The sequence below is a fragment of the Salvelinus fontinalis genome, chromosome 16, assembly GCF_029448725.1.
Source record: "Salvelinus fontinalis isolate EN_2023a chromosome 16, ASM2944872v1, whole genome shotgun sequence".
Taxonomy (NCBI): Eukaryota; Metazoa; Chordata; class Actinopteri; order Salmoniformes; family Salmonidae; genus Salvelinus; species Salvelinus fontinalis.
In genome coordinates this window covers 2,390,588-2,417,440 of record NC_074680.1, presented here as the reverse complement: position 1 = coordinate 2,417,440, position 26,853 = coordinate 2,390,588, and the positions used below count along the sequence as shown (strand labels likewise).

The 26,853-nt window shown below is 45.7% G+C and overlaps 1 protein-coding gene across 2 annotated transcripts; it reads right to left on the bottom strand.

Moving 5' to 3' along the window:
* Positions 1-17,181: 17,181 nt before the first annotated feature.
* On the bottom strand, positions 17,182-26,612 carry fosl2 (FOS like 2, AP-1 transcription factor subunit). 2 transcript variants are annotated; one of them, XM_055864144.1, is made up of 5 exons: positions 26,394-26,612; positions 25,879-25,998; positions 20,983-21,237; positions 20,606-20,713; positions 17,182-19,371 (listed from the first exon to the last, which is right to left on the bottom strand). In XM_055864144.1, the coding sequence occupies exons 3-5, from the start codon at positions 21,220-21,222 to the stop codon at positions 18,835-18,837; spliced, it is 885 nt and encodes a 294-aa protein (XP_055720119.1). In that variant the 5' UTR covers positions 21,223-21,237; positions 25,879-25,998; positions 26,394-26,612; the 3' UTR covers positions 17,182-18,834. The 2 variants fall into 2 exon arrangements, with proteins under 2 accessions (XP_055720119.1, XP_055720118.1); XM_055864143.1 differs by having other exon boundaries at positions 25,879-26,612.
* Positions 26,613-26,853: the final 241 nt, after the last annotated feature.

The window sequence follows — 26,853 nt, the reverse complement described above, 5'->3', positions numbered from 1 at the left end:
AGGTCGATGAAGACGGCTGCACAGTAATGTCTTTTATCGATGGCGGTTATGACATCGTTTAGTACCTTGAGCGTGGCTGAGGTGCACCCGTGACCGGCTCGGAAACCGGATTGCACAGCGGAGAAGGTACGGTGGGATTCGAGATGGTCAGTGATCTGTTTGTTGACTTGGCTTTCGAAGACCTTAGATAGGCAGGGCAGGATGGATATAGGTCTGTAACAGTTTGGGTCCAGGGTGTCTCCCCCTTTGAAGAGGGGGATGACCGCGGCAGCTTTCCAATCCTTGGGGATCTCAGATGATACGAAGGAGAGGTTGAACAGGCTGGTAATAGGGGATGCGACAATGGCGGCGGACAGTTTCAGAAATAGGGGGTCCAGATTGTCAAGCCCAGCTGATTTGTATGGGTCCAGGTTTTCCAGCTCTTTCAGAACATCTGCTATCTGGATATGGGTAAAGGAGAAGCTGGGGAGGCTTGGGCGAGTAGCAGCGGGGGGGGGCGGGGCTGTTTGCCAAGGTTGGAGTCGCCAGGAGGAAGGCATGGCCAGCCATTGAGAAATATTTGTTGAAGTTTTCGATTATCACGGACTTATCAGTGGTGACCGTGTTACCTAGCCTCAGTGAAGTGGGCAGCTGGGAGGAGGTGCTCTTGTTTTCCATGGACTTTACAGTATCCCAGAACTTTTTGGAGTTAGAGCTACAGGATGCAGATTTCTGCTTGAAAAAGCTGGCCTTTGCTTTCCTGACTGACTGCGTGTATTGGTTCCTGACTTCCCTGAACAGTTGCATATCGCGGGGGCTCTTCGATGCTATTGCAGTTCGCCACAGGATGTTTTTGTGCTGGTCGAGGGCAGTCAGGTCTGGAGTGAACCAAGGGCTATATCTGTTCTTGGTTCTGCATTTTTTGAACAGAGCATGCTTGTCTAATATGGTGAGGAAGTAACTTTTAAAGAATGACCAGGCATCCTCAACTGACGGGATGAGGTCAATATCCTTCCAGGGTACCCGGGCCAGGTCGATTAGAAAGGAATGCTCGCAGAAGTATTTTAGGGAGCGTTTGACAGTGATGAGGGGTGGTCGTTTGGCCGCGGACCCGTGGCGGATACAGGCAATGAGGCAGTGATCGCTGAGATCTTGATTGAAGACAGCAGAGGTGTATTTGGAGGGCAAGTTGGTCAGGATAATGTCTATTAGGGTGCCCATGTTTACGGATTTAGGGTTGTACCTGGTGGGTTCCTTGATGATTTGAGTGAGATTGAGGGCATCAAGCTTAGATTGTAGGACTGCCGGGGTGTTAAGCATATCCCAGTTTAGGTCACCTAACAGAACAAACTCTGAAGCTAGATGGGGAGCGATCAGTTCACAGATGGTGTCCAGGGCACAGCTGGGAGCTGAGGGGGGTCGGTAGCAGGCGGCAACAGTGAGAGACTTATTTCTGGAGAGATTCATTTTTAAAATTAGAAGTTCGAACTGTTTGGGCATAGACCTGGAAAGTATGACAGAACTTTGCAGGCTATCTCTGCAGTAGATTGCAACTCCTCCCCCTTTGGCAGTTCTATCTTGACGGAAAGTGTTATAGTTGGGTATGGAAATCTCAGTATTTTTGGTGGCCTTCCTAAGCCAGGATTCGGAAACGGCAAGGACATCAGGGTTGGCAGAGTGTGCTAAAGCGGTGAGTAAGGCAAACTTAGGGAGGAGGCTTCTGATGTTGACATGCATAAGGCCAAGGCTTTTTCGATCACAGAAGTCAACAAATGAGGGTGACTGGGGACATGCGGGGCCTGGGTTTACCTCCACATCACCCGAGGAACAGAGGAGTAGTAGGATGAGGGTGCGGCTAAAGGCTATCAAAACTGGTCGCCTAGAGCGTTGGGGACAAGGAATAAAAGGAGCAGATTTATGGGCGTGGTAGAATAGATTCTGGGCATAATGTGCAGACCAGGGTATGGTGGGGCACGGGTACAGCGGAGGCAAGCCCAGGCACTGGGTGATGATAAGAGAGGTTGTATCTCTGGACATGCTGGTCTCAATGGGTGAGGTCACCGCATGTGTGGGGGGTGGGACAAAGGAGGTATCAGAGGTACGGAGAGTGAAACTACGGGGTCCATTGCAAACCAAAACAATGATAACTAGCCTGAACAACAGTATGCAAGGCATATTGATATTTGAGAGAGACATACAATAAGGCATAAAGTGATTGCAGGTCTTGATTGGGAGAGCTAGCTAAAACAACAGGTGAGATAACAGCAGCTAGTCAGCTAACACAGCAACAGCAGGTAAAAATGGCGACGACCAGGCAGAGAGGGTCGGATTAACTACAGGGCAGAGTTAGTTAGTTAACTACAGGGCTGAGTTAAAGCACAGAGCCGACAGATAAAACACAAATAAACGGAATGGAGTACCGTGAATTAATGGACAGTCAAGCAGGCATCAGCTATGTAGCCGAGTGATCATAGTGTCCAGGGGGCAGCCGTAGATGGAGCAGTGAGGCCTCCACTAAGCTAGCCCGCGGCGTTTAAAGTTAGTAGCCCGGGGGGGTGGTCTGCTCAGACGGAGGGGGTCTGCTCAGACGGAGGCCGGTTGAGGGCACAGCGGATGGGGTGTTCGTCTGCAGACCAGACGTGGTCGTGTCGACAGAGAATCCAAGCCGGATGGCGGTGGCGAAAGAGAGGTTGTGAATTGTAGAATTGTGTATGCTAATGTAACGGATGTGAAATGGCTAGCTAGTTAGCGGGTACGCGCTAGTAGCATTTCAATCAGTTACGTCACTTGCTCTGAGACTTAAGTAGTGTTGCCCCTTGCTTTGCAAGGGCCGTGGCCTTTGTGGAGCGATGGGTAACGATGCTTCGTGGGCGACCGTCGTTGATGTGTGCAGAGGGTCCCTGGTTCGCGCCCGTGTCGGGGCGAGGGGACGGTTTAAAGTTATACTGTTACACTAACTGGTGCTAGCTTCGTGATTCAGACAGCTAGTCATGGGTAGCAAGCTAGCAGAAGATAGCCACCCTTCGCCATGATGACAGCTTTGCACACTCTCTGGCCTCTAGACTGCTGATTATTACACACACCTGTCACCATCTTCACATGCACCAGCACTTATTGACACTCACCTGGACTTCATCACCTCCTTGATTAACTGCCCTATTTATGTCACTCCCTTTTGGTTCCTTCCCCAGGCGTTATTGTTTCTGTTTCATGTCAGTGCGCTGTTCGTGGTTTTTGTTTTGTTCATGCTTGTTTATTTATTAAACGTATTCACTCCCTGAACTTGCTTCCCGACTCTCAGCGTACATTGTTATGATGACGCTGGGCCAATTGTGCGCCGCCTTACGGGACTCCCAATCACGGGCCTGATGTGATACAGGCTGTATTCGAAACAGGTACTATAGTGACACCTCTTGCACTGAGATGCAGTGCCTTAGACCACTGCGCCACTTGGGAGCCCTACGTACAACCAACCACCCATAAAATATATTTTGTAACTACATCACATGATGGCGATGATGGTGGACACACAAAGTCAAGAAGAATGCAAAGTACATAAATGTACAGTAGGATACAAGTAGACACCCCTTGCAGGTGCGGTGGCAGGAAGCATAAACTCCATATTGAAGATCATTTTACAGCCTCAATCTTTTTAGATGAGGCATGCATACAGTATAAAGATTGGTGATCTAGCTAATATTAATTTAGGGTATTGTGTAGTCCAAAAACGTATTGTACAGTCTCTGTGCCCTTATGACCTCACGCAAGCAGGTCACAGTCTCAGGTCATCGTCACCAATCAACTGCATTACAGTTAAAAACGACTTTGACTACCCCGACCGATTTCTGGATGCTAGCAATGCTAACGAGCTTAAACGAATGGGAGTTAGCATTTAGCGGTCACTACTTCTAAACCTGAAAAGGGACAACTTCTACATGCTATTCAGAGAAAACAACCAAATATCTCAAAATTCCGACTTAGGTAACCACATTGGGGGCCTGTTACAATACATAAATCACGATGGATTGGATGAACGTGCGCCAATGTCTGCATTCCATTGACTCCTTTACCGCATCTATGCTGTGACCAAGGTGACTCCCTTCACTTATCAAAGAAGCAGGATGTTAAAGCAGAGCACCAAGCAGAGATCACAACCATAAGTTGCTGTTTTCTCTCTCTCTCTCTCTCTGCGTGTGTGTGTGTAGTATGAGTGTTGCAGATTCCTTAAGATGGTCATTTTAATTGCAACCACAGTAGATGCTAGATGTGACTGAATACAAAAAACAATGGCGCAGATATATAGGCATGAGAAAATGCATCCAAAAGGGGTAAATTCCACCTGTAATGTACTGCATATGCATTCACTGTGCAAGGAGATATCAGGAGTCTCTCTAGGTGGAGACAGAGGAGAAGACCCCTGCATTTAAAAGGAGTCTCTCAAGGAGATGGGTTCAGCCTCTGAAATGAGTCCTTCTGTGGACAATGACACTGGAGCTAAGATGTGCTGTGTGTTTGAGTGTCTGTGTGTGCAGATATGACTTGAGATCTGAAATCTTTCAAGGAGCTCAGCGCAATAACATTGTCTATGGGCTTAGAATTGTCTGTGTTGTCCTGGAGCCCAATCGACGAGGAGAGACCAGATTCACCTATACCCAGCTGTGTGTCCGTGAAGAGTGACTAGTCTATGAAGCCGCCAACTGAATTCAGACAGCCAGCCTATAAAACAAGGGTCAATTCCTATACATATATTTTTTTATGGCCTCTACAGGACAAAAGTCTGAAATGTAACAATGTTATGACATTTGAAATGGCACATAGAAGTCAAAACACTGTGAAATGGAAAATACATCATTATTAATCTGAAAGAGAGTAACCTGACATCACATTTACTCAAAAGGCATAATATTCTTTCTGTAAGATGGTTGATCTAATATTAAACATGTTGTTTTTGAAACGGCCCAGCAGGGAAGATCAGACTCACCTGAACCCAGCTGTGTGTCCATGAAGAGTGACCAGTCTATGATACTGTCTATAGAATTCAGACAGAAAGCCTCCCCTACAAAACAAGGGTAAATACCCGTGCATATCTTTTTTTTGTGCGGTGGATGACATTTTACTCTACTTTACTAATTTTACTCTCTACAGGACTCTATGGGATAACGGTATGAAATGTAACAATGTTATTAGCTACGTTTGAAATGACACATACAAATCAAAACACTGTCAGATGGAAAGTACACTATTAATACATCTGAAAGAGAGTGACTTGACATAACCAAAAATGCATAACATTCTTTCTGTTTAGTGATTGTAATATTCAATGTTTTGTTTTTGACATATCAGACTCACCTGTACACAGCTGTGGGTCCATGAAGAGTGACCAGTCTATGAAGCTGCCTATAGAATTCAGACAGGCAGTCCTCCAGACAAAACAAGGGCAAATACTTATTCATATATTTTTTGTGGGAAGGGTGACATTTTACTCTACTAATTTTACTTTGTACTGAAGTCAATGCGTGTAAGGCATTTTAGCAAAATTACACCCTTGTTTTCTTAAGTACAATGTCTGGGTAAAATGGCTGGTTTTCATGTCTTTACACATACAGTATCTCACAGAAACCAATAGGAGAGATCAGACTCACAGATTCTCAGTGGTCAGTCTACCCAGAGTCATCATACAGAAATAGCCTCCATATTCAGAGTGAGCTCGTATGAAATAGAAAATGGGTGGGATTTAAAAGCTACGTAGAAACCTGACCATTAATGGTCAAACACTTTAGTATTACAGCTAAAGAAAAGAAAATAGCAGCAGCTAATTATTCATTTTATTTTCGTTGCTATATTTTTATTCTATTTAACCTTTATTTAACCAGGAAAAGCCCATTGAGACCGAGAGTCTCTTTTTCAAGTGAGACCTGGCCAAGAAGTCAGCAACAAACAATACATTACAGAATTAAAACATACAATACAACACAACATGATCCGGTCTAAAAAAAGTATTTACACTCCCCCGTAACAGTCTCCCATCAATATTTTAAATTAATTCAGTGGGATTAACATATCTAGATGAAGCATGGATTGTAGACTATTCCATGCCTCTGGTGCACAAGAAGAGAAGGCACTCTTGCCTAATACTGTGAATGTCCTGGGGACATTAAGTAGCAACCACCTAGCAGACCGGGTATGGTAACTGCTGATGGTGAAGGAGAACAGACTACAGAGGTCAAGAGGGAGTTTACCCAAAAGGGCTTTGTAGATGAACACATACAAATTGTAACGTCCTGACCAGAGTTCTTATGTGTTTTGCTTGTTTAGTGTTGGTCAGGACGTGAGCTGGGTGGGAATTCTATGTTGTGTGTCTAGTTCGTCTGTTTCTATGTTCAGCCTGATATGGTTCTCAATCAGAGACAGCTGTCAATCGTTGTCCCTGATTGAGAATCATATATAGGTGGCTTGTTTTGTGTTGGGGATTGTGGGTGGTTGTTTCCTGTCTTTGTGTTTTGTCTGCACCAGCAAGGACTGTGACGGTTAGTGTGTTTTGTCAGTTTGTATAGTGTTTTTGTTTTGTCTATTAAATTCATTATGTCTAATTACCACGCTGCACATTGGTCCTCTGATCCTTCTCGCCTCTCCTCGTCTGAGGAGGAGGACGAAGTAGACTGCCGTTACAGAACCACCCACCAAACCCGGATCAAGCAGCGTGAGAACGGGCAGCAGAGACAGCAGCGACAGCAGCAGCGGTACCAGGAGGAATGGTCATGGGAGCAAATATTGAACGGAGAAGGACCCTGGGCTAAGGTTGGAGAATATCGCCGCTCTCGGGAAAAGATGGAGGCAGCTAAAGCCCAGGAGCGGTGGTATGAGGAGGCAGCACGGAAGCGTGGCTGGAAGCCCGTGAAGAAACCCCAAAAATTTCTTGGGGGGGGGGCTAAAGGGTAGTGTGGCGAAGGTAGGTAGGAAACCTGCGCCCACTTCCCATGCTTACCGTGGAGAGCGGGAGTACGGGCAGACACCGTGTTATGCGGAAGAGCGCACGGTGTCTCCTGTACGGGTGCATAGCCCGGTGCGGGTTATTCCACCTCCCCGCACTGGGCGGGCTAGAGTGAGCATTGAGCCAAGTGCTATGAAGCCGGCTCTACATATCTGGCCTCCAGTACGTCTCCTCGGGCCGGTGTACATGGCACCAGCCTTACGCATGGTGTCCCCGGTTCGCCAACACAGCCCAGTGCGGGTTATTCCACCTCCCCGCACTGGACGGGCTACGGGGAGCATGCAACCAGGTAAGGTTGGGCAGGCTCAGTGCTCAAGGGAGCCAGGACGCCTCCACGGTCCGGTATATCCGGCGCTACCTTCCCGCTCCAGCCCAGTACCACCAGTGCCTACACCACGCACCAGGCTTCCAGTGCGTCTCCAGAGCCCTGTTCCTCCTCCACGCACTCTCCATGTGGTGCGTGTCTCCAGCCCAGTACCTCCAGTTCCGGCACTACGCACCAAGCCTCCTGTGCGTCTCCAGAGCCCTGTACGCACTGTGCCTTCTCCCCGCACTCGCCCTGAGGTGCGTGCCCTCAGCCCGGTACCACCAGTGCCGGTACCACGCACCAGGCCTATAGTGTGCATCGAGAGTCCAGTGTGCCCTGTTCCTGCTCCCCGCACTAGCCTTGAGGTGCGTGTCTCCAGTCCGGTACCATCAGTTCCGGCACCACGCACCAGGCCTACTGTGCGCCTCAGCAGGTCAGAGTCGGCCGTCTGCCCAACGCCGCCTGCACTGCTCGTCTGTCCAGCGCCGTCTGAGCTGCCTGCCTGCCCAGCGCCGTCTGAACTGCCTGCACTGCTCGTCTGCTCAACGCCGCCTGCACTGCTCGTCTGTCCAGCGCCGTCTGAGCTGCCTGCCTGCCCAGCGCCGTCTGAACTGCCTGCACTGCTCGTCTGCTCAACGCCGCCTGCACTGCTCGTCTGCCCAGCGCCGTCTGAGCTGCCTGCACTGCCTGCCTGCCCAGCGCCGTCTGAACTGCCTGCACTGCTCGTCTGCTCAACGCCGCCTGCACTGCTCGTCTGTCCAGCGCCGTCTGAGCTGCCTGCCTGCCCAGCGCCGTCTGAACGGCCTGCGCTGCTCGTCTGCTCAACGCCGCCTGCACTGCTCGTCTGCCCAGCGCCGTCTGAGCTGCCTGCACTGCCTGCCTGCCCAGCACCATCTGAGCCATCCGTCTGCCCAGCGCCGTCTGAGCCATCCGTCTGCCCAGCGCCGTCTGAGCCATCCGTCTGCCCAGCGCCGTCTGAGCCATCCGTCTGCCCAGCGCCGTCTGAGCCATCCGTCTGCCCAGCGCCGTCTGAGCCATCCGTCTGCCCAGCGCCGTCTGAGCCATCCGTCTGCCTAGCGCCGTCTGAGCCATCCGTCTGCCCAGCGCCATCTGAGTCATCCGTCTGCCACGAGCCATTAGAGCCGCCCGTCTGTCCCGAGCCATTAGAGCCGTCCGTCAGTCAGGAGCCGCTAGAGCCGTCCGTCAGTCAGGAGCCGCCAGAGCCGCCAGCCAGTCAGGAGCCGCCAGAGCCGCCAGCCAGTCAGGAGCCGCCAGAGCCGCCAGCCAGTCAGGAGCCGCCAGAGACGCCAGCCAGTCAGGAGCCGCCAGAGACGCCAGCCAGTCAGGAGCTGCCAGAGACGCCAGCCAGTCAGGAGCTGCCAGAGACGCCAGCCAGTCAGGAGCTGCCAGAGACGCCAGCCAGTCAGGAGCTGCCAGAGATGCCAGCCAGTCAGGTGCTGCCAGAGCCGCCAGCCAGTCAGGAGCTGCCAGAGCCGCCAGCCAGTCAGGAGCTGCCAGAGCCGCCAGCCAGTCAGGAGCTGCATGAGCTGCCCTACAGTCATGAGCTGCCCTACAGTCATGAGCTGCCCTCCAGTCATGAGCTGCCCTCCAGTCATGAGCTGCCCTCCAGTCATGAGCTGCCCTCCAGTCATGAGCTGCCCTCCAGTCATGAGCTGCCCTCCAGTCATGAGCTGCCCTCCAGTCATGAGCTGCCACCCAGTCATGAGCTGCCACTCAGTCCGGAGCTGCCACTCAGTCCGGAGCTGCCACTCAGTCCGGAGCTGCCACTCAGTCCGGAGCTGCCACTCAGTCCGGAGCTGCCATTCAGTCCGGAGCTGCCATTCGTCCTGAGCTGCCTCTCTGTCCGGAGTTGCCCCTCTGTCCTGAGCTACCTCTCTGTCCTGAGCTACCTCTCTGTCCTGAGCTACCTCTCTGTCCTGAGCTACCTCCTAAATCATGTGGGGGCCTTGGGGAGGATTCTTAGGCCAAGGTCGTGGGCGAGGGTCGCCACTCAAAGGACGCTAAGGAGGGGGACAAAGACAGTGGTGGAGTGGTGTCCTCGTCCACCGCCGGAGCCGCCACCGAGGACAGATGCCCACCCAGACCCTCCCCTTGAGTTTTAGGGGTGCGTTCGGAGTCCGCACCTCAGGGGGGGGGGGGGGTACTGTAACGTCCTGACCAGAGTTCTTATGTGTTTTGCTTGTTTAGTGTTGGTCAGGACGTGAGCTGGGTGGGAATTCTATGTTGTGTGTCTAGTTCGTCTGTTTCTATGTTCAGCCTGATATGGTTCTCAATCAGAGACAGCTGTCAATCGTTGTCCCTGATTGAGAATGTTGGGGATTGTGGGTGGTTGTTTCCTGTCTTTGTGTTTTGTCTGCACCAGCAAGGACTGTGACAGTTAGTGTGTTTTGTCAGTTTGTATAGTGTTTTTGTTTTGTCTATTAAATTCATTATGTCTAATTACCACGCTGCACATTGGTCCTCTGATCCTTCTCGCCTCTCCTCGTCTGAGGAGGAGGACGAAGTAGACTGCCGTTACACAAATGTATCTTTCTGCGCATATAAAGTGAGGTCCAACCTACCATTTGGTACAATGTGCAATGTTGGGTGAGTGACTTGGCATTTGTGATAAAGAGCAAGGATGCATGATAAACAGAGTCCAGTCTCTGTAAGACGGAGGAGGCTGCATGCATATACAACAAGTCACCGTAATCAATTACAGAGAGAAAAGTGGCCTGAACAAGCTTCTTTCTAGCCATAAGCGGGAAGCAAGCCTTATTACGAAAATAAAAACCCAATTTCAATTTAAGTTTTGTCACAAGATTATCCACATCAACTTTAAAGGACAACTTGTCATCCAACTTTTTCAGTGGACAAGCCACCAGATGTAACAATGCTAACCTACTCTGGCAGAGTTCTAGCTCTGGTAAAGGTCATGAATTTAGTTTTTTGTACATTCAATAACATTTTGAGACCATAAAGGGAGGCCTGCAGTGACTGAAAAGCAGTCTGGAGCTCAACAGCCCGAACCAGAGAAGGAGCACATGAATATATGACTCTATCATCTGCATATAGATGTAACTTTGCTGGTTGCCCAAATCATTAATACAAATTGAGAACAACACAGGAGCTACAATGGAACCCTGGGGCACACCTCTATTAATCTCAAGAAAGCTAGACTTGTGATTATCAGTACATACTGTACAGATTGTGTTCTGTCAGAAAGATAGTTCCTAAACCAATTTACTGTCCCTTCACTGAGACCAATGTTTCTGAGTCTAGCTAGCAACAATTCATGGTCAGCTGAATCAAAGGCCTTTGATAAATCCACAAACAGAGCAGCACAATGTTGCTTTTTATCCAGTGCATTAATGATGTAATTTACCACTGCCATAGCTGCAGTTGTGGTGCCGTGTCCCGATCTAAAGTCAGACTGAACCCCGTTCAGTATGTTCTTTTCAATAACACATTTTTTTAAACTGTGAGCTCACTAGGGATTCATAGACTTTGGCCAGGTTAGGGAGTTTGGAGATAGGACGATAGTTATTAGCATCTGAGGGATCTCCACCTTTTAGCAGTGGGAGGACATACGCTGATTTCAAAATGCTGGGTAGGGAATTGGTCAAGAGACTCACTTGAAAATATGAGCCACAGGCTCAGTAATAATACCAGCTGCTATCTTTAAGAGGTAGGGGGTCCAGGTTGTCTGGACCTGCAGACTTTTTACTGTCTATTGCCTTTAGTGCTTTATAGACCTCAGTATAAGAAACAGACTCAACGTTAAAATGGCTCACATGCGGGTCTATATCATAATTGACTGTAATAGAGCTTACATTAGAGGCCTGAGCCCCACCATTATCAAAAACTGAACCAGCAGATATGAAGTGCTTGTTAAAAAACCCTACAATATCCGCTTTATCCTTCACTTCATTAGAATCCATCATTAAATGGTCAGGAAGGTCAGAGGATACATTAGAACCTGACACTGATTTGAGTAGCTTCCATAACTTGGTAGGGTCGTTTAGGTTCTCTGTGACTGCATTTAAATAGTAATCTGATTTGGACTTCCTGATCAATCCTGTGCATTTGTTTCTTAGCGCTCTGAAGGAGGCCCAGTCAACAGTAGCATTTGTATGTCTAGCTTGAGCCCAAAATATTGTAACGACCCTTGGTTTAGAGGCGCGGAAATCGACTCTGCCGCTCGAGCATGCTTTTGCGGCACAGTCGATAGCGCGCCGGACTTCGGGCTAGAAGGTCAATGGTTCGAGACCTGCTCCCTGCCTGTTTCATTACACTGGTGTCGGAAGTGATCGGACCTTGCATCCACGACAGTGAGTGTGCTTGGCCGGTGAGCGCGTTCCTGTAAGACGTAGAGTCGCAAGCTAGCACGAGGACGCGCTCTTTGAAAGGAGGGAGTAGTGTAATGACCCTTGGTTTAGAAGCGTGGAAATCGACTCTGCCGCTCAGCATGCTTTTGCGGCACAGTCGATAGCGCGCTGGACTTCGGGCTAGAAGGTTTGAGGGTTCGAGACCTGCTCCCTGCCTGTTTCATTACAATATACTTCTTATGTTCTTTCCTGATCCTGTGCCAGGATTCAATGTGGAACATATTTATCTTTCTATCGTATATCATAAAGATCAATACTCTGTATGGGGTTTTAACATTTACAATTAGACCTATCACTTGTTATGATTTCTCTGTCTTTTCCGATTGAATTGTTGATTTCAGATGCTCGAAGACCACATGATCTATTTTGTGAAGAAAGAGCTGAAGAGGTTAAAAATGTTTCTGAGTCCTGATCTTCCAGAAGGCTTTGAGAGTCAGAGGGAGGATGCAGAAATGGTGGGACGCGGGACCGAAGATGAGAAGCAGGAGAGCATTTGCCAGAGAGGGGGCTCAGCAGATCACACTGCATTTCCTGAGGAACATGAACCAGACGGAGCCGGCTGACATAATGGAGAAAGGTAAGCAATCTAGTTCACTGTGCTGTATTGTATTCACTGTGATTCACTGTGATTACTGGTTCGTTATTTTCACTTAGAAATGTACATTATCACCTGAACATGTGATTGGAAATAAAAGGCCTCATTGCCTCCTAAAGGGGGAAATATGTGTGAACTGTGTTTCCAAAGAGAATAAATATTACTGGATAAAAAAATCTGAAACGCCAAAAAAAGTGTCTATGAGTACTAAAGTTTAGTGTTTTTTGTTTGACCATTCAGATGTGCTTGCTGTGTTCCAACCTAAATTCAAATCCAACCTGGAAAGAAAGTTTCAGTGTATATTCAAGCGAATAGCTGAGCAAAAAAAAATAAACACATTGCTCATCAGGATCTACACAATGCTCTACATCACAGAAGGTAGAAGCGGAGAGGTCAATAATGAACATGAGGTATTTCATATTTTAGTATTTTATTAGGGTCCCCATTAGCTACTGCTAAAGCAGCAGATACTCTTCCTGCGGTCCACACAAAACATGAAATAAAACATAACAGTAACAAGTACATCACAAGGAAAAAACGAAATCTATTTCAAATAAGTGTACACGCTTTCATACATTTATGCCTTCCTAATAATGTGATTCATAGTGTCACGCCCTGACTGTAGATTGCTTTGTATGTTTCTATTTTTAGTTTGGTCAGGGTGTGATGTGGGTGGGTATTCTGTTGTAGGTCTAGGTTTTCTATTTCTATGTGTTTGGCCTGGTATGTTTCTCAACCAGAGGCAGATGTCTATCGTTGTCTCTGATTGAGAGCCATACTTAGGTATCCTGTTTTCCCACTTTTGTTTGTGGGTGGTTATTTTCTGTTTAGTGTTTGTCGTCACCTTTCAGAACTGTTCGTTTGTCGTGTTGTTGTTTTGTTAGTGTTCATATTTATAAAAGAAACGTATTTATGAATACTTACCACGCTGCACCTTGGTCCTCTTCTCCTTCTCCAGACGACGTTCGTTACACATAGACACTACTGAATGCAAGTGCAACACACAAAAATGAAAATGTAAATGCAATAACAAGGTGCGTTGCAAATAGGCTGACACTTTTCGTTAAATTCCCCAGACGCAAATATAGCAACCATATTTTGCTAAGTTCCCCCGACGTGAAGAAAGCTACCTTGTTTCTATAGTTATTGCCCGTAATGGGTATACTGGGGTAAAATATAGACTTTTAACAGCTACCACCCGCATGGGTTTCCTTAGGTAACATGTCATCTCTTAAATTCGTAGGCCTTTTGTTAGTTACCACGCACTATGGTTTTCATTAGGTAAAATGCAACATTTATGAATATCAAATAACCAGGCCTTGAATCTTTTTTTAAATCTTTTTTTCCCCCTAATTTTGTGGTATCCAATTGGTAGTTACAGTCTTGTCTCTGTAAATGCTTTAGGTCAGATGAGGGTCTTCTGAGGCTGGTGCCAGTGGTCAAAGCCTCTAGAACAGTTATATGAGTGCTTGAATAACAATGATCCAATAGCTATTTCCCTGTTGTATACCGCATAATAAATCTTGTTTCATTTTCTTTTATAACTTCCACAATTTTTCTTCATTCTTGAGCTCTAGTTCAAGTTATTGTGATATAGTTTCACTGTGTGTAATTATTCTTATTTCAGGCTCAGTCAATGTAACCTCACAGAAAGAAGCTGTGAAATGTTGGCCTCAGTTCTCAGCGCAAACTCCTCACACCTGAAGGAGCTGGACATGAGCGACAACGACCTGCAGGATTCAGGAGTGAAACTGCTTTCTATTGGACTAGGGATTTCACTTCTGTAAACTAGAGACAATGAAGTGAGAAAGTTTCATGGTTATTGTTGTAATAAACCAATAAAGTGCACATACTTTTGTTTGAATCACATAATATTCTTGCAAATTCAATTAAAGGGGAAGTTCAAGATTGTAAAACTTGATGTTAGATGGTTGCTCACCCAGAAAGTAGTCCATGGGCTAGGAGAAAGTGTAATCCATGGTTTGGTTTCCTCTAAACAGCCACTGAACACTTCAACATTAGCCTCCGCTAGCGAAAACATAATGTAAAACATAATTGCAATCATGCAATTGTCAAAATATAATGGCCAAATCAATTGAAATAAACTCCATATTTGATTTGATGTTACGTCTGGGGGCGTTGGCCATAGACGTTTGATTTTGTAAGAAAAAAATATACGGACATTTTGAAAGCAACATGCTGTATATAAAGAGAAGAACGGGCTGCACGTTGATCCTGCTGCTCTGATTGGATAGTTGACTCGTCTCATATTTCACCCAAAGCTGTCTTCGTTCACTTGCTTGTAGCTTCATATTTCACCCGATCACCTTTCGGTCTGATCATTTAGATCGCTACTGCCTCCTGTTAGCCTGCCTCTATGATAAATCAGTAGAAACGCTGATGCACATTCTGGCTGAGTGATGACACCCTTGTATGTGACAGTTTGAGAACAGAACACACACACACACAGTCACACACACACCTCTGGTCCTAACCTGCAGGGAGATGGGCACTTAGACATAATAAACCTTACGGTTTTTTTTCCCATCATGAGTATCAACTGTCAATTTACAGATTTGATTACGAATGTAGCCACCCTCTAATAACAACACAGTAGATTCATCTGATACGTAGGCTAAAGGGGACGCCTGACAGCACGTTTTCTAGCGGGTACTTGAAGGCTGAGAAGCCAAGCAGTTCTAGTGTAAAAGGTGATGTATAAAGAGAACCGAATCATGGATTACGTTTTATTCTTGCTCATAGACTACTTTCAAGGTGAGGAATCATCAAGTTGTAAACTCCTGAACTTCCCCTTTAAAGCATCCTATTGCACATCCCGATTGAATTCTGGTTTAAAATATGCCATTATTTTCTCCCCCTCAGGCTCTTGAGATGTAACTTCACAGAAAGATGCTGTGAAGAGCTGGCCTCATTTCTCAGCTCAAACTCCTCACACCCGAGGCAGCTGGACCCAAGGGACAACGACCTGCAGGATTCAGGAGGGAAGCTGCTCTCTGCTGAACTCGAGTCCAGTCTGTAAACACTGAGCGAAGGTATTATGTGGTTAATGAGACATTAGAATGGGTATCATAGTACATTGATGTTATTGTTCTAATCAATGCCTGGTGTGAGCCAGCTTTACTCTGATTGTTATATCATTTTGTAGATTGTCATTCTGTAGAGTCGCAGAGGGAGGTTGTGCTTCGCTGGCCTCAGCTCTGAAGTCAAACCCCTCACATATGAGAGAGCTGGATGTGAGCTACAATAACCCGGGAGACTCTGGAAGGAAGTTGGTCTCTACTAAACTGGAGAAGCTATTACCTGTGCACACTTTTAAGGGGAGGCTACCTGGTAGTAGTAAAGGATTTTCAAGTAACCTTTAAGAAGCTACTGCCCATAAACTGCAGTGTTGTTCCAATTGTATTGAGCACCTATATTTGCCATAAGTCTTTGATATTTGTATATGGTCATTAAGTTCCTCATTTATTAATAATATATTTATTGGTCATTACAGTAATGAAAGTGACTAACAACATCATGATGTGAAGGGAACTTTACATAAAGCCTACAGGTATAATTCATTATGATGCAGTTTTGTCATAAGCATGTATGACCCCATATAATGCTTATAACCATCTCATAATGATTCTGACTAAATACCAGACATTTTGAGTCAATGACTCAGCGATTTGACACAGACATAACTTATTATAAGCATTTCAATAAGACATTATGAAGGCTTTTAGAAGCTTATAACAAGTAATAAAGTACTATACCTGGAGACTTTAAGTGTTACTGATGCCTTTGAGGTCACACAGGGCCAAAACACAGCCATATTGTGATCACTCGAAGATATTTAAGCACAGGCGCCTGCTGAGGGGAGGACGGCTCACAATGGCTGGAACGGAGCAAATGGAGTACACGGAAACCATGTGTTTGACGTCGTCCAATACCATTCCACTGATTCCACTCCAGCCATTACCACAAGCCCATCTTTCCCAATTAAGGTGCCACCAACCTCCTGTGATTTTGAGGTGTGGCCACAGTTGCCGTGGAGACAAGGGCTGACCGGGTACTGTTACTGGGAGGCAAACTGAAGTTGGATATGGGCTCTTGTAGGGGTGACATATAAAAGACGTAGCGGGAGAGGAGAGGATTTTGACACAATGATAAGTCATGGAGTCTGCTGTGCTCCTAACTACATATTCTTTATGGCACAACTATACGCAGACTACCATACGCAGAGTACGACTCTGTTGCAGGTGGGGGTATCTGGACTGGTTGGTCATTCTTCAGCGTCTCCACTGGCACACTTGTACACATTCTGGCTCCACATTCACTGAGCCTCTCTACTAAGGGTTTAGGGTTGATAAAGTCATTGACTCTTTTTTCATGATTGAATGATATTCGAAGAATCTCAAACATGCCCTGTGACGTTGGATTTACAGATGTTCTCTATGTCTCACTTTAACCACTAGAAATAAGTATAACGTGTGAAATGGATAAAAAAAACATTTGAAACGAGAAGGATAATGACACCTACCACTTACTTGTAAATGTTTAATTGGCCATTCAGGCATATGGTCAAAAAGTGCTGTTTTAAAAAAAAATGGTTGTCACTGTAGATAGGTTCTGACAAACTGACGACTGAATGACCAACTAAAAAGTCTGCATGTATAATAAAGATATTTCCCACGCTGTCAATTATTGCATTTTTTTAAGGCAGTGTTATATCCTGCTGTTGCATGAGATATAACAGGTGGTTTAGTCCATCTACCCCACTAAGTAGTTTAGGGGTACGTCGTCTTTGAAATAAAATGTGCCTAATATTCAGTGCGACAAATGTAAGGACACTGTATTGCTCATGGGACACAGATTGTGAACACAAAGACGAACAGGCCAACGCAACAACTTTCAAGAATTCTTTGTTGAAAATGCTTTTTTTATTAGAATTATTGATTTAAATTACGAAATGAACAAACACTGCTATACATATTGCTGTTTTTGTTTGTTTTCAATCATTTTAAACGGTTAAAGCATTTGAGAAAAGAGGAAATAGATGTCAGAAACAGAAGACGTACAGTAGATGACACGTACAGTAGAAGATCTAGAGTCAATGGCTTTCCTACGTGTTTCTAAGGGGTTCAAAAAACTCGAACAGACTAAGAACACACTCTCTCCCACAATGGTTTTTGGTATCTTTTTTTCCGGTCTGCAATTTGCCGCAATGCATGATGGGTGTTGTTGTTCAAATGCTATCATGTGATACCATAACTATCCAGTGAAGTTTACCTCACGACCATCCACACAAAGATAAATAAGTGATGTGTTCTCCTTCAAGGCTGGTCAGTCCACAACAACAGCAGCAGCAATGATTTTTTTGCACAGTCTTATTTGCTGCACCCAGCACAACAAAAATTGTTCAGCAAGTCTTCTGTCCCGTGATCACAGCAAGGCCATGACACTCACTGACTGTGTAAGGAATGTTTGAAGTAAACAGGTCTTAAATATTGCAATTCAATCACCCCCCCCCCCCCCCCCCCAAAAAAAAATGACTTTCAATGAAGCTCTAGAGTGTCTGCTTGAACCTCACCTCCATAAGTATTGGGGGTATAAGGAGTTGGTCATAATACCCTCATTGGTCGAACTGTCTTGGTGAATGACATCATTTCAGAAGTAGAAGGGTCCACGGTTTGAATTTCTCCTCATATAACACTCAAGCATTTGAGCCCCGACGCTTCCCATGCTGCTCCTTAAAATAGTTATCAACAACCACACCGAAGAGAAATCCCTGACATCAATGTAAATCACACAAACATGTATTAAAACACATAGTAAAGTTCAGGTACATTACTGAGAAAAGCACACAATACGATGGCCATCGATACTTTGACCGATATTCGGAGTAGAGTGTTGAGGGTCTAGGCAATGGATAAAAATTGGCTATTTTTGTTTGAGACACTGAGGCTTTGAGGCTCACCCAGTTAACCATCAGGAGACAACAACACCAGAACGCAAGGTCACACAGCACAGGTCATAAATACAATTAGAGATGAAAATAAAGTCATATGTTTATTAGCGTATCGGCGCATCCACATAAAAAAAAAAAGACGAGTCTGCTTTTAAAATCTCTCCATTGTTTCTATATCCCTCCCATTGTCTCTCATTTAGTCATTCATTGGTAGATTGATCATAGCAGAGTGCAACTTTTGCCCGATGGCTTTACTCAATGTTGATCGAAAAATATGTCTTGCTTTCACCAGTTTTCTCCTCTTATGACTGCCTCTGCTGTCATTTCTAACCTCCATGTCATATGTTCATTGTTCAAAAAACAAATTGTGCTGGAGTTGAAATGGAGAAGGGATGACACTGGCTGGTACAGGTGCACACACTTTGGGTATAAAAAATCACACTGAAGCGTACAAGAAAAACAAGCGGCTTAGCCCTTGAGGGTTCCTGATGTCAAGGAAACAGTTACCGGTTGGCTTGGTCCAGGCTTGAGTGTGCTCTTTGTCTTCCAAGTCGGTAAGGGGCGCTGCTCGCCCTCCGCACAACATCACCTTACTGCCCCTGCTCAGAGGGCCAGGAGGGTAGGTGAGTTGAGGGAGTCTGAAGACTGATCCCCGCTGCTGCTGCTGCGCCGGTGGGCTTTGGAGCAGGACTCTGAGGACGGCGAGGGGCTCTCGGACTCCAGCATGCTGGGGTAGGTGAAGATGAGGCTAGGGGCGCTGGGTGTGGAGGCCGGGGTGGAGGCGGCCACCACCGGAGTGTTGAGGCTGTCGCTATCGCAGTAAATCCCACCACCTCCGCCAAGACAGATGGGCTTGATGACGGAGCGCTGGGACTTGCCGTCCTCGTCGTCCTCTTGTGGTTCTTGCTTCACCACAACGGGGTTGATGAGGCCTCGGGGACACAGATTGTTGCGCATGGTCAGCGGGAGAGGAGCGCACTGCTGCTGGTGGTGGTGGCCCCCCTGGTGGCGATCGTCGGGGGGCAGTTTGCACATGGGGTTGTGGGCCACCAGCATAAACTCCAACTTGTCCTTCTCCTTCTGCAGTGTCTCGATCTCTTTCTGTAGATCAGCCTTCTCGTCCTCCAGCTCCTCAGTCTCCTGGAAAACACAAACAAACAAAACAGACGATCAGGACAAGTTTTAATCTTCAGTATCTGGAGGGTTAATATTCAGCTCAATTACAATTCTGGTGTTTGGAGTAGACAGAAAAAGTGTTCATCTTCATGTTAAAGCCCCAATCACTGTTTAAGGTACACGTTGGTGAGTTTCTGCACCACCTAACGCTACCACAAGAGTGTACTGTTTTCCAAAAAGAGCAAACTGAACATATTTCAGTGTAAGTTTGCTCAGGAAAAGAGTAGGGATACAGCGAAAGGGCAGTCAATAAACATCTTGGCTATGTTGCTGAATGACCTGAACTTAAATCTACACTTTACCTGACATTCAGGTTTGACCCTTATCCTAATTAAAAAAAATATTGCTAGTACAACTTTGTCCAAACAAAAAAGGTATAAGGAAGTAGGAAACAAACGAGCAAAGCACGGACACACCCCAAAAATAGCAGAAATAGTGCAACAAGGAAAGAGACGGTTGCACTATTTCTGCTATTTTTGGGGTGTGTCCGTGCTTTGCTCGTTTGTTTCCTACTTCCTTATACCTTTTTTGTTTGGACAAAGTTGTACTAGCAATATTTTTTTGAATTAGGATAAGGGTCAAACCTGAATGTCAGGTAAAGTGTAGGTTTAAGTTCAGGTTGCCCTTCATGCTTGAAATATGACACTTCCTTATTTGGTCATTCAACAAAGAGTGGCGTGTGGTGGAGAGAGGGAAGGGCGTTTTTGCTGGAAGCAGTTTGGGGGAGGGGAAAGTGTAGTCATCAAGTTGAGATCAGATGGGACTATTCAAGCCAATGAGAAGGCAGATATGGGTCTGAACAACAGGCAAAACTCCTTTTTCTCAAAGTTGCCGAAATGCCACGTGCGTCCACTTATATTAGTGCATTCGTAACAACCTAACCATTACGAAACTTTGCCTCTTCTTCTCGGTTAGGGAGTGTGTGAGTGTGTGTATTTATGTGGTTGTGTGTGTGTTTGTGAGTGAGTGTGTGTGTGTGTGTGTGTGTGTGTGTGTGTGAGAGTGCATGTGTGTGTGTGTGTGTGTGAGAGTGCATGTGTGTGTGTGTGTGTGTGTATGTGTGAGTGTATGTGTGTGAGAGTGCGTGTGTGTGTGTGTGTGTGTGTGTGTGTGTGTGTGTGTGTGTGTGTGTGTGTGTGTGTGTGTGTGTGTGTGTGTGTGTGTGTGTGAGAGTGCGTGGGTGTGCCGCGTAACTCACTCCTTGGAGCGTCTCAGTGAGTTCCCGTCTGCGGTTGCGGCACTTGGCGGCAGCCAACTTGTTCCTCTCGCGTCTCACCCTCCTCTTCTCCTCTTCTTCAGGGGTAAGCTAAGGAAATAAATAAAACACCTTGTGAGTTGTCGTTCACACAAAAGCTGAACAAGGTAAACAAGAAGAGAAGCCTTGGGTTAAGACATATAAGCCATCATCTCCAAATTCCTCACAACTTGGCACTTTGATATTAAAACTCACTCTACTGTCTCACAATGCTAGAAGACATTCACCAATAGTGCTTGCCGGCACATGGTGAATTCCACACATCCAGACAAAATGAACTTTTAAACACACACATCATCTGTACACTTTGTGGTCCTCACCTGCTCATCTCTCCTGCGGCGTCCGCGGGTGTCCCCAATGGAGCGGATGACACCCGGACGGGCCAGGGTGGTGTGTCCCAGGAGCCCGGGGCCGTTGGAGAGGTGGTGGCCATAAGGGTGGGAGCGTGAATACGGGTTGGACATAGAGGTGATCACTGTGGGCTGCACCATCCACTGCAGGTCCTGGCTGGTCGTGATGGCGTTTATCGTAGGGATGAAGGCACTGCTAGAGCCAGGCATGTCGACCCGGTATTTCTAGATACAGGAAAGGTAGCCAAAAGAGGGAGGTGGGCAGAGCGGGAAAAAAGAGGGCAGAAAGGGAGAAAAATGGTGAGTGGATATTTTCAAGATGATAATAGATGTTTTCAAGATGACAAAGAACACAAGTTGTGTGTCTTCAACTCCGGGGAACAAACACATTGTGAATGGAGTAACATCAAAATATACATTTCCATGTATTTCTTTTTTGCTTCAATTGAATGTTGTTTATTTATTTCACTGGTTACAACTGGGGGGAGGGGAAACTTCACTTGACATGTCTTCGACCCCGCTACCTCAATTTCCATTTCTGCCACAGAGTACTGCAGCGTAACCCCCCCGTTTACACACCGGCCACCCACCCTTCATCATACTCACACATCCTCTTCATTACAGCCTAGTAGTGAATCACTGACTCCACACACAGACACTGTCTAGATTCACCCGTTTAACCCCTGGAGTGGCACAGTCAGTGACACATTCGGTGAATCATGGCGGGAAAGCCCGTAGTGTTGCCGCCTCCATCATCGTACTACAGCTAGGAGAGGAGCTTGCGTCAAGCTGCAAGTCATCTGGAGAGCAACATGGTATGGAATGGTATACCTCTCGGAAGAAGAAAAAATATCCACCACGAAAATGTGTGTTGACTCGTTTATTCCAGTCAGAATAAGGTGATTATGATGGTTTCCAGTGGCACTGATATAGGCCTTATCTCTCTCTTTCCATTGACAAGTGTAGCATATCTATTTTTTTCCTTGAGTTGACTTTATCTGTGGACTCTATCGTGCTCATCAGTGATCAACGCCAAACTGTTGTGAGTGACAACACAGAAGTGACCATCTTTAAAGCAAACTATGGTATCCTTAATTCAATTTATATGGCTTGAGCCCTCACGAGGCATCTTTGGGGTGATAAGACAATATCTGATGCCACAATGATATTGCCCCTGAAAGCAAGGATAGGACGCAAGTCGGTATGTCTCAACAAGTCCGGGCCAGACACTTGAGTGACTAGAGGGAAAAGGTGAGTGATGCATGTCATCAGCCGACCCGATACGGGCTGGATTGACTTGTTCATTAAACATAGAACATGAAGAGACTAGTAATGCTTCTGGGCTGTCATCCAGGGGTCCATTCATCCATTCTTTTCTTGTGATGAGTCATGTTGGGGATATGTAAAGCACGTGCGTAAAACGGTCAGTTCCAGTAAGGCGGAAAGAGGCATTATATTTAGGCTAGAGAGAAAAGCCAGGTCCCCGGCCAGTTACATTCCAGAAGTGAGGCAACGGTGAAAATTCCATTGCAGTCATAAATCCCAGGGACTAATAACTAACGAGAAGGTAAAGTCCTAAATGGGGTAATGGTTGGATATGGTAATTGGGGTGACTGGTTGCCACACAGAAGTAACAGACATTTCTGGTTAGAACCGGGGATATGAAAATAGGTAAAGGAAGGCTGTTGTGCAAATTTGATTTGTGAGATAATAGGTGAATGACTGCGAGTAGACTCCAAATGTGAAACACCGTCCACAATTCCAGGTGCAGGGTGCAAATACAACATGTTACGCGTTTCTCGGCCCAGGATTTTGTGAGTTGTCTCGCATAGGCTATCAAGTCAGTAAGCTAATGTCTGTGTGCCGGTGTTTTGCCGAAAATCTCCCCCCTGCCAGAATTCTCCCCCCTGTCAGAATTCTCCCTCCCCTTTGCGTTCTTCATTGCTGCGACTTGCTTGCTAGTTGAGATTTCTGCTCTTCACTCCGTTGTCATTTTAGCCTACATTTTACTGATCTAGTAGCAGAAAGCATTTTTGTTTGCAGTTTTCGGTTTGGCTATTTGTTTCAAGTGTATGTGGCAGTTCTAGCTTGTATGGCGACCTGGGCGAACCCCCCCCCCCCCCCCCTTCAGCGCCCGCCCGCCCGCACCAGGGAGCAGCGGCGGCGGCTTCCCATGTCACCCGTACAACTGATTTTGTATTAGTCTATAAATAAATCTCTTTGTCAAAATTCGTCATCTCCCCCATGTCTTATTCGACTAGTATTTCTGAAAATGTAAGGATAACTCAGCCATAGTTGTTTTGAAATGTTTATTGCTTGCCAACATTTGACTCCCTCCTCTATGTTTAATATAACACATACATTAATTATTCATTTCGGTTGCCTATCCTGACGAAGTTTGTTCTATAGAAAGAATTTGACTCTGATGTGTGTCACAGAAAGTATTTGAATCTAGCCACAAAATTAAGGAAATTAGATGGGAGGGGGGGGTGAATTCTGTCAGGGGGGAGATTTTCGACACAACACCGGTAAACAGCTTACCACACGTTACCCCCTTTCCCGGAGTCTTACTCTTACGCACTGGGATTTCGCCATTGCTGCAGAAGAAAATAACACTCCTCTTAAACAAATAGAATAGTTGTCCTCCGCCCCCGAGAAACTAAATGATGACGTGAACATCCAGGAACTTTCGCCTCGATAATAGTGTAAACATGTCCAGGGAAGAGAGAGGACCTATGGCACTGCGTCAAACCCGGAACAAATAAGGAAGTGCTTATGATGATCTCGAAATTGATGTAACCAAGTCAATTCAAAAGACGGATTCAGGCAGACAAACCATTGAAAGAACAAAGTAAAATGCGTGGGAGTTCTGGTCTGAAGTGGACGATAAATATTATTTAACGCTACGACCAGGCCAGCTGTTATATGTGAGCCCACGGGAGCAAAACAACAGTTGCCATTTGGCAGACAGACCTACAAAAACGAGAAACTTCTTTTAGCCCTCAGTTTTCCGACATGTGCCTCAGAGGAGATCTAAACAGTTGCAATGTTCATTATACTAAAATTAAATTAGAACACTGGTCTAGGTCTATGAAAGAACAAGCTGTTAAATGTAGCGCAGAGATCCTCCTTCGTTTGACTTAGTAGGCCTACTGCGGGTTGTGAATTGGACACTGACAACCTAACACCAGACGACTGAAAACCTAAGAGACATGTCTCTCTGTCACTTTCATAAAACACATCGATACTTTTCAACCTTAAAAGCTCATCTTTTGTCGGGAATAACCTTTAAAGTGGACAGGTGGTGTGAAATGCTGATTATGGTTGTTCCTCAATGATAGCCACTGGGCATCATATCTCAGAATGTCACTAGAACCAGAGGACGAGAGAGCAGGTAGAAAAAAAACCCGTAGGCCTAATCACTATATGGGATCTGGGGGAAATTCCTGCCTCGAAGTCTCCAAATGTTCCAACATCCACGAAGGCGCATTGGGAGACGCATCGTGAGCGTCTTAACCTGCCGTTTCCAAGTCACGACAAAATCTGCCAGTGCGTGATACATGGGGCCCATCTGCAACACACACACACAACCTCGAAGCTATGGGTGGATGTCCTATATTGTGCAATGTGCAGCGTACCACCACTGAAGGACGCTATAGGCCTTGTTGCAGAACTTCTATCCAATGTGGAATCCTAGTCAATATTCGTTATTGCTCCGTTCGCTTTACAGTGATCCACACTTATCATCAGCCGGTCAGAGACATACAATAGACTATCTTAACCAAGAAGGCACTGAGAAGGATTGGTAGAATCAGTGGATGTTTTTTGTTCCCCCTGACCAAGTTATGCGCATGAATAAAGTCGTTATCCCATATGCAAGGGAAAGGGTAGCCCTTTGGTTTACACATTCCAACTTATATTTAAATCCATATCTTGGAGGAGAAATGTTGAGAGCAATCAGAATGACACAATATGCTGTAGCAACCTGTACGCAGTTTGGTGTGTGTTATAACTCATGATAACTTGCCTCCTGTGTTCATAGAAGTGTATACTCATTCAACAGGTCTTATAATGTGCGTATGCCTAAATTATTTGTGGACTACACAGTATGAACACTTTCTAAAGTATATTCTTCCGTCTACAAAATATGCATTTTCTAATAAAAACGTCCGCTCATTTTCAAATGACCAGTTCCAAAGTGCAACACGTGGGTGTTAAATTATAGGCTACAGCGACTGAGCAATACCTGATTGCATATTGCAATTCAGATGACGCATACACAGATGTGTCAATAAGTACATTTTCTGCAGTCGTTCATAACACAGGTTTCATAACATTCAACATAAATACGGCATTGAGTCGGTTTGTTCTTTTTTTACGCACTTCGCTCGCGCATCGGTGTCTTGGCCAGAACCACATATATAATCTATTACGTTTCACCTTATTGCAGAGCAGGTCTGGAAAATATTGGGAGAATATCACAATATGACGCGCGCAGATTCTGATAATATCACAGGCGATACCGCGAGCGCGCTTTCTCCAAATGTGAAGAAAAAGTCTCTACAGCACAAGGCTATAGTTTGGAGTAATATATTTCATATCAATATAATATTCTTAATGCCCCTTGAATAAAACATGTACATAGCGATGTATTAGAAAGATAATATGTACCTCTATTGCATTGCACAGCAACATCACCTTTAATTACGAACAGCGCTATAGCCTCTCCGGGTTACCCATCTAAAAGTGTGTCATAGACAACTGCACAGTGACGAAATGTCGATACAATGAAACTCAATTTACAGTTGTGAATGCCAATATTTTAATTTGAGAGAAGAGAAAATATATTATGTTGTATTGCGTTACCTGGTAGCTTGAGGTAGAGATCGGACTGCCGATCGTGCTGCTGCCGCTTGTGAACGACTCTGGCTGGACCGGCGAAGTGCTGCTGCCGCAGGACGAGGTGTCGTAGTTCACGGAGTAGTCCTGGTACATGATCCAGGAAAGAGGAAGATTTCAGTAGTTGATATGAGCTCCTAACTCTCAAAAAATCCTCTGACTGTGGAATCCCTTTTGGGAGCTGAAAGTGGACCAGATTGGAAAGTGACCAACTTGAAAGCAATAGTCGTTAAAACACGTGGAAATCCAGAAAAAAAGTGTTTTCAAATAGGTTATTGGTACAATAAATCCAGGCTCTTCGAAATTAAATATTTTAAGGTAATTAACTAGAAATAAAACTGAAAATATTTATATTTTTTTGTCCACTCCAAATAATTATATCCTGCTTGAGGATAACTTCGGCTACTGTTCTTTCCCTTGTCACTGCTGTAGCCTATTCAGGTGTGCTACAAGAGCCAACTTCAAGAACAAAAGTCACCTACTTTCGCAGTCAATCCAGAGTTGACGGTGAATAGACTTGCGTTGCGAGTGAGTCACACACAGAGGCTTTAAAATTGCTTTCCACCCCAGCCTACTCTACAGAATCTCTTCCCCGCGACACACTTTAGGCCTCCACTGTTACCCTGGAACAGTTCTATCTTTCTTTTTCTATTCCTTCACCACACTAGGATGACTCACTTCAATGGCACTACGGAGAACTGCGGCCGCTTATCAACGCAGGCAGGCTCATTCACGTCACTGTCTGGGCGTAGACACTTCACTTGAGGGGTTATCATAGCTAAGATTGTAAAAATCGGCACAAGGTATCGTAAATCAGCTTTTTTGTTATAAATAACATCGTTGGAGTCGATTTACTATGCTTGTGATAAGCCTACATGTTTACGCACGTGTATTTTATCATCGGTTTGGAAGTTATACAGTATCTCTATATTCACCGTTTGT